Source organism: Dipodomys spectabilis, unplaced genomic scaffold, assembly GCF_019054845.1.
Source record: "Dipodomys spectabilis isolate Male_0828 unplaced genomic scaffold, ASM1905484v1 ptg000003l, whole genome shotgun sequence".
Classification (NCBI taxonomy): domain Eukaryota; kingdom Metazoa; phylum Chordata; class Mammalia; order Rodentia; family Heteromyidae; genus Dipodomys; species Dipodomys spectabilis.
Window position 1 is genome coordinate 17,313,945 of NW_024870680.1, and position 7,614 is coordinate 17,321,558.

At 37.4% G+C, this 7,614-nt stretch overlaps 1 protein-coding gene across 1 annotated transcript; it reads right to left on the reverse strand.

Annotated features, from left to right (window-relative positions):
• Positions 1 to 6,277: 6,277 nt before the first annotated feature.
• On the reverse strand, positions 6,278 to 7,222 carry LOC122116379 (olfactory receptor 52R1-like). Its single transcript, XM_042690058.1, has one exon. The coding sequence runs from the start codon at positions 7,220 to 7,222 to the stop codon at positions 6,278 to 6,280; it is 945 nt and encodes a 314-aa protein (XP_042545992.1).
• Positions 7,223 to 7,614: the final 392 nt, after the last annotated feature.

The window sequence follows — 7,614 nt, forward strand, 5'->3', positions numbered from 1 at the left end:
GCAGATATTTGGACTCTGTTCTCATTCTCATTGTTCCCAATAGCAAAATAAGGAAAATAACACAAGTGTTCATTAGATAAATGGATAAAAATTACAGTAAATTTCATGTATAAAGCCTAGAGATTTTATGGTAAGTGAAAAAAATCAGATGCACAAGGACAAATGTATGATTCGACTTATATAAAATACCTTGGATAAGTAAGTTCACAGAGGCATACCATGGATTAGCAGTCACCAGGGACTAGAGGATTAATGATTAATGCTATAATTTGTCTGACGATAGATTTTAGATAGAAATGGTGGTGATACTTGTAAATATAATCACTTAAGGAATTGCATATGTTAAGTGTTTAATGCGGTCACTTTTATTTTTTTATATAATGATTAACACAATTAAAAATTAAAAGGAGTTGGGATTTATACAAGGCCCTGAGTTCTTTCTTTAGCTCTGCAAAAAAAATGCAAAAGTTAAATATGTAATTTACCCCAAACCATTAGGTCATATGTATTAAATAGGTGACTCATTCAGTATGTTTGACTCATTAGAGTCAAAGCAATCCTGACTAAAACAGCAATTTTAAGCATATTACAGTATCTGACTTCAAATTATACTCTGGAAACCTAAGCAGCATAGCACATAAACAGACAGGGGAAACAAACGGATAGAAGAGGAATGGTCCCACACAGCTACAACCATCGGATTCTCAACAAAGGGGCCAAAACACTTATTAGAGAAATGTATCAAAAATCTTTAATGTAAGAGACTTAAACTAGGAAGCTGCTTCAGGAAAATATTGGAAAAACACTTCAAGACATAAGAATAATCAATGACTTTCAAAAGTATGCTCCAATAGTTCAGGAAATAAAAGCAATACTTGACAAATTTAATTTGATTACATTAAATTATACAGTTTCTGCATATCAAAGGAAGTGATTACTAGATGAAGCCTACAGAATAAGAGAAAAGCCTTATGAGAAAAGATTTGTCCAGAAAAACCTGACCAAGGATTAATATCCAGAATATAAACCTCAACTGGGGGCTTATACCAATAATCATGGAGCTATTCAGTTACTCATGATGATGAGATTTGTAGACTTAGCTTGAAGCCAGACAAGGAGGAAGAGTCTAGGAAAACTATCTTCAACAAAGAAGCGAAAGGTTGGACTTAGAGGTATGGCACAAGTGGTAGACTGAAAAATGTGAGCAAGAAAGCTAAGCAGGAGCATTAGGGCTTGAGTTCCATCCCTAGTACTGATAGACACATACACACAAAATATTCAGAATATATACAGACTATAAAAAAGCAAACACTAAGAGAGCAAACAAGCCAATCAAAAAGCTGGCAAATAAATTGGACACAGTTCTCAAAAGAAGAAATATAAATGACTAAGAAATACTTGAAAATGTTCAACATGTTTATATATAAAGGAAATTACAAATCAAAATACACGGAGAGCTGGGTGCTGATGGCTCACGCCTGTAATCCTAGCTACTCAGCAGGCTGAGATTTGAGGATTGCAGTTCACAGCCAGACTGGGCAAGAAAGGCTGTGAAACTCTTATCTCCAATAAACCACCAGAGAACCAGAAGTGGTGCTGTGGCTCAAGTGGTAGAGTGCTGGTCTTGAGCTGAAATGATGAGGGGCAGCGATCAGGCCCAGAGTTCAAGCTCCATCACTGACAAAACAAAAAAACAAAAACAAAAGCAAAACTACACAGAGAGTAAATCTCACCCCAGTGAATATGACCATTAATGAGAAAACAAGCCACACTAAATACTGTCCAGAATGTGGGCACAAGAACCACTATACACTGTGTATGGGAAGGTAAATTAGGTTAGTTACTATGGAAATCAGGATGAAGGATCCTAAAAATGGAATGACTATATGATCAACCACTCCTGGGGATGTATCCAAAGGGATAAAGTCAACCTACAATAGAGATACCTGCAAGGGATTCTGGAGAGGAGGCTGGGCTACGCAGAATAGCACAAAGAGGGAACAAAACACATGTATGACAGTACCTTGGTAACACTCCTTTGTACAACTAACATACACTAAAAATGACAAGAAAGTCACCTAGGATTGGTTGGGAGCAGATAACAGTGAGATGAGGTGACCTGTTGAAATTTCTTTTCAACACGTGAAGAAAAAATTTCTTTTCCGGAAACAGTGAGGTTTCTTGTGAACCTTGCAAACTATCAAAATGATGTATTCTTATTTTCAAAATCATAATAGTAATAATAATAGTAATAGATGTGAAAATGGTTACAAATAAAAAGCTTGAATTTTTTTTAAATAAAATGTTTTTATTGTGAAAATACTGTACAGAAGGGTTACAGTTACATGAGCAAGGTAATAAGTACATTTCTTATCAAGCATTTTTGCCTCCTACTTTGTTTGTCTCCTACCATCCCTTCCTCCCACCTCCTCAACTACACTTCCCCCCCTCTCCCCCCCCCCCACCTAAATTGTAAAGTTTGAAAAGCTTGAATTTTTGTGCAGATGTATAAACCATCAAATGAGATTTTTTCATATTAAAGAAGTTGCATAGCCATATGCAATAGAACGATGTGTTTCCATTTGCAAACATCATATATTGCACATAAATATACTTGGTAATATTGATAAACAAAAACATGTGTTCTCTACCCCAGAGAGGGTTATATTTAAAAAGGAAATTGTTTTGAGGGATATGTAAGTACACTTAGTAAGAACTTAAATAAAAATGTATACTACTAATACACATCTGAGGATGTAGAAATACATAATAAATATTTACTCGGTAAGATGAGGCATTTATCAATTTTATATATGTATATATATATATAAAAGAAGAGCTGAGGGACAGCTGGTAAAAAGTATTTGGTAAGAAAAGCATATGTACACATATACAGAGTTATCAAATACAACTCATCTTTACAAATTCTGAATAATTATTCCTTTGTCAATGCACACAGTCACAGCCAGGTAAATATAAAGAGTCAATCATTTCCCCACACTTCTGCAGACAGTCACTCCTGCCTTTACTTTGATACACATTCACCAGAAAGTTATTTTCCATTCACTATACAGCACAAAACCATACTTAACTTACTTTTATTTTTTTTTTACCAGTCCTGGGGCTTGAATTCAGGGCCAGGGCACTGTCCCTGAACTTCTTTTTGCTCAAGGCTAGCATTCTACCACTTGAGCCACAATGCCACTATTGGCTTTTTCTGTTTATGTGGTGCAGAGGAATCGAACTCAGGACTTTATGCATGCTAGGCAAGCACTTTACCACTAAGCCACATTCTCAGCCCCATACTTATACACTTTTATATATAAGAACTTACATTTATATATATTTATATATAAGAATTGAAAGACATAAGCAAAAGTGGAGCTCACCAATATGCCTTTTGTGATTACATCTCACACCACGCAAAGTGTTAGCTTACTACTTTTTTCATCAAATATATGAGATATTTTACAAAGACAAGCAAATCATTTTCTGAGTGAGATCATGTTTTCTATAAATTTAACCTATGGCTTCAAGTATTTTTTTTTTTTATTGTTTTTGGGTCCAGTCGTGGGGCCTGAACTCTGGGCCTGGGCACTGTCCCTCAACTCCTCAGCTCAAGGCTAGTGCTCTACCACTTGAGCCACAGCGCCACTTCCGGCTTTTTTCTTTTTGTTTATGTGGTGCTGAGGAATCGAACCCAGGGCCTCAGGCATGCAAGGCAAACGCTCTACCACCTTCCCAGCACCTCAAGTATTGTTAAAAGGCACTTAAAAACACTGAATGATAGTTTCTGGATGTTATAAAAGCTTTTGCATTATCAAACTACCTTCCTGCTACCCAAAAGACAAATCACTAAGGCTACAATTGAGGGGAGTCATAGGATTTTTAATATATAGTTGTAGGGGAGATTTGATGATATTGTAATTGAGAGATGATAGTAGCCAGATATGGACAGTGGACAAGAAAAATATTAGCTCTTTATTAATATATACCTGACCATGATATTTATCAGAACAGCATGGAAGAGTGGGGGGTCAGTCAGGATCTTTGGATGAAGAAAAACGTCTACAAAATTAGAATGGTTAATATGTAGACAATATAATAAAATTTAGGTAGGTGGGGCATAGGATATAGATTAGATAACAGAAGCTCCTTCATTTGTTAAGAAAATCCTTATCACCTGCACCTTCCGTGTGTTTCTACTAATGGAGACATTTTCAGTACTGCCCAGCTGGTATTCCCTGGCGCTCTCTCTGTCTCTCTCTCTTTCTCTGTCTCTCTCTCTAAACAAAGAAGATATCCGACCAGATTCATTACAAAATAGAGGCATGAGAAAGTCTATGCAGACAGCGATCATAAAGAACAGCAAAAGATAAGGCAGCACATTATCTGAGCTTTAATTATAGAAAATACTAGGGTAAAAAAGCAGGTAAATCATAGGCCCTATATATGGACAATAGCTCCTTATCTGCTAATCTTAAATTGGTGTGGGTGTTTGGAATACAGGCATCTTCTGCATCTCCCTGTACTCTTGTTAGCATCCTCACCAGGTTTTCTATGGGATGTAACTGTGGCTGGCAAGACCTGAGAAAGAGAACTCTAGGAAATTACCATTGGAGCAAGGAGGGCAAAAAACGAGCCTATCTGGAGATATTGAAGACATCATCATTGAATTTTCAAAATTCTATAACTTACAATATTTGTAAATTATGGAATTTACAAATTCCATAGTATAATGATATCCTTATATATAAGTATATAGTATAAGAATAAATATAGAACAACATTGTATAATTTTGGGACATCCCTCAGCAGTGTTTAGTCATCAATGTCAGCCCTAGTGTCTTCCTAGTTGTAAAGAATGGTATTCACTTTTAGTCTCCTTTCTGTAGTTGCCTGAAACTTTCAGTCCTAAACTCTGCCTGGTGCCTCATGGTCATTGCCTTTGTCCCTGAAGATCTGTCTGCTCTTCCCCAGTTTTCAACTGAGAAATTAGTTCAACATGACAGCCAATCATGCTACCACTGTCCACTGGTGTTCTGGTAAATTGTGGCCCCTAGGTTTGGTAGAAAAGAATAAGGGAGGGGCCAGTGATGCAGGTACAAAGACTCAAAAGGAAACGTTTAAAAAACACTTATAGTATTAATTCCAAAAGAAATTTTTTACGTGACATTAACGGTTGCTAAAGATTTTCCCATTACCTTAAGTGGTATAGTATATTATAAACGATTCCTCATTCTGTTCTGAAATGATCCCTCTTATTATCCCTCTGAAACTGAGCAAGTGTGAAACTGAGCAAGTGAGACAAACTCTTCAGCTTATCTTATACTCATTGATTACAGTCTCAGAAAAGTTACATCTGGATTCAAAAGACGTTGTGCCTCCTAATCAGTTCTGTAGTCTTGGCCCACTCCATTCCCTTAGATTTTGGCAATAAATTAAACTCTTCTATAGGATTTTGGTTAACAGATTTTTTCATTTCCATATAAATTATACCAGGATTGATTTTTTAAAGATATGTGGAAATATTACTATTACCATAGTACTATTACTATTACTATAGTACAGTAAATACATATTAAATACGAAGTAAAATAACATTTTTAAAGTGAAAAAATGAATATTTCACAAGCCCCAGTAATCCAAGCGGCTGTTATTAGCATTAATGTTACTTTCTCACGTAATTTTTCAAAATGAGTACACCTTCTTAAACTAGTAGGTAGATAAATATTTTTTAATTTAATTTTTACTTAGTATCTTGTACTCAATTTTCACATCTTGTGACACACAGCATTCAGCTGCACATTGCTTCCTCTGGGTTTTTAAAAAGATGGATAAATAAGGATTTTATTCATGTGTTTATACATGACTTTGCTTCACAAATTCTTTTCCATAAAGAGATTCAGAGATAGGGAAAATGTATGTTTTGAACTGCTTCTTGTCAGTTTCTATATTCTTTTGGGCAAGGTATTAGTACGGGTAGTTAAGAATAACATTGCTGCAATTAAATAATCACAGATTCAGTAAGTAGAAATCAATGACTTAATTTCTTGTGATGAGGAACAGAGGTCAACTTAAGTTTTGTTATCTATGATAGTTATCAGATTTCTCACTCTTTGTATATTGAAAAATGTTCAGCTTCCTTTCAGAGAGCGCACATCTCTGAATAGTTGTTCACAGAAATGAATTTGTGGGAATAAGTAACGGCTAGTGTGTGTAATCATGTTCAAGGAACTTAGGGTATCAGGAGAGGTGGCTTGCTGTGATTCTTAGCTCAGGAGTCTTTCCCACAACACCCGTGGATAACCCTGTCTCTGATCTGTTTGGTTCGAACTCCATAGATGATGGGGTTGAGCATGGGAGGAACCAGTAGATACACATTAGCAAACATGACATGTACCACGCGAGGCACATGATGACCAAAGCGATGAGTGAGGAAAGTGAAAAGGGCGGGAATATAAAAAACCAAGATAACACAAATATGTGAAGCACAAGTACCAAAAGCTTTGAAGCGGGCTTCCCCTGCAGGCAGCTGCAACACAGCCCTCAGAATCATCACATATGATACACTAATGACCATTAGATCAAAACCACTTTGAGAGAAGGCCACAAAGAGCCCATAACCACGGTTGACTGTGGTGTCAGCACACAGCAACTTGAGCACAGCCATGTGCTCACAGTAGGACTGGGGAATGACCCTGTTGGGGCAGAAGGGCATCCTGGAGATCATGAAGCAGAAAGGGCTCACCCACAGCAGCCCTCTCATCATCACCGCCGCCCCCAGCTTCATCACTGCAGAAGTGGGCAGGATGCTTGAGTGCCGGAGTGGGAAGCAGATGGCCACATAGCGGTCCAAGGCCATAGCCATGAGTACCCCAGACTCCACAGAAGAAAAGGCATGGATGAAGAACACCTGGATGAGGCAGGCATGATATTCAATCTCATGGGCATGAAACCAGAGTATGGCCAACATTTTTGGCTGTGTGGAGGAGGACAGGACCAGGTCGGTGACAGCCAGCATGGCCAGAAAGAGGTACATGGGTTCGTGCAGGGTGCGGTCGATTCGGATGATATGCAAGATGATGATGTTTCCCACTACAGCCACAATATACATGACACAGAACGGAAAAGCAATCCACACTTGGGAATTCTCCAGTCCTGGGATTCCGAGCAAGATGAAGAACTCGGGATGTGCGGAGATGTTCCTTGAAGTGAACATCAGGGATGGTGTCTATCCCAAAGTTACTTACCGTCTGCAGATGTAATCAAATCAGCCACTGTTAGTGTTTTGTTGCATAATGCAACAATTGGACTTAAAGCTATACTGTAATAATTCAATTGATAGCCAGATATTAATGTTTTATAACATAAACCTATTTTAAAACCTATTTAGGATAATAAAATCAGGTGAGAACATACTAGCTGCAAGTCTAGTTGGTTAGGAACTTTTTTCCTTTGGAAGTTTCATCAAGGATTTCTTGTTGTATAATAGGATAAGGCAGGGAGAAATGTGACAAATAAATGAGCTTCTTCCTGTGAGCCTTAAAGAGTATACTTGTCTGTTCTTTCACGCTTTTTGTGGGCAGTGACTTCCTTCCCAGCTACTGATGT

Bases quoted from the DNA above. Each gene is read 5' to 3' on its own strand.
- LOC122116379 (XM_042690058.1), bottom strand. From the start codon at position 7,222: ATGTTCACTTCAAGGAACATCTCCGCACATCCCGAGTTCTTCATCTTG.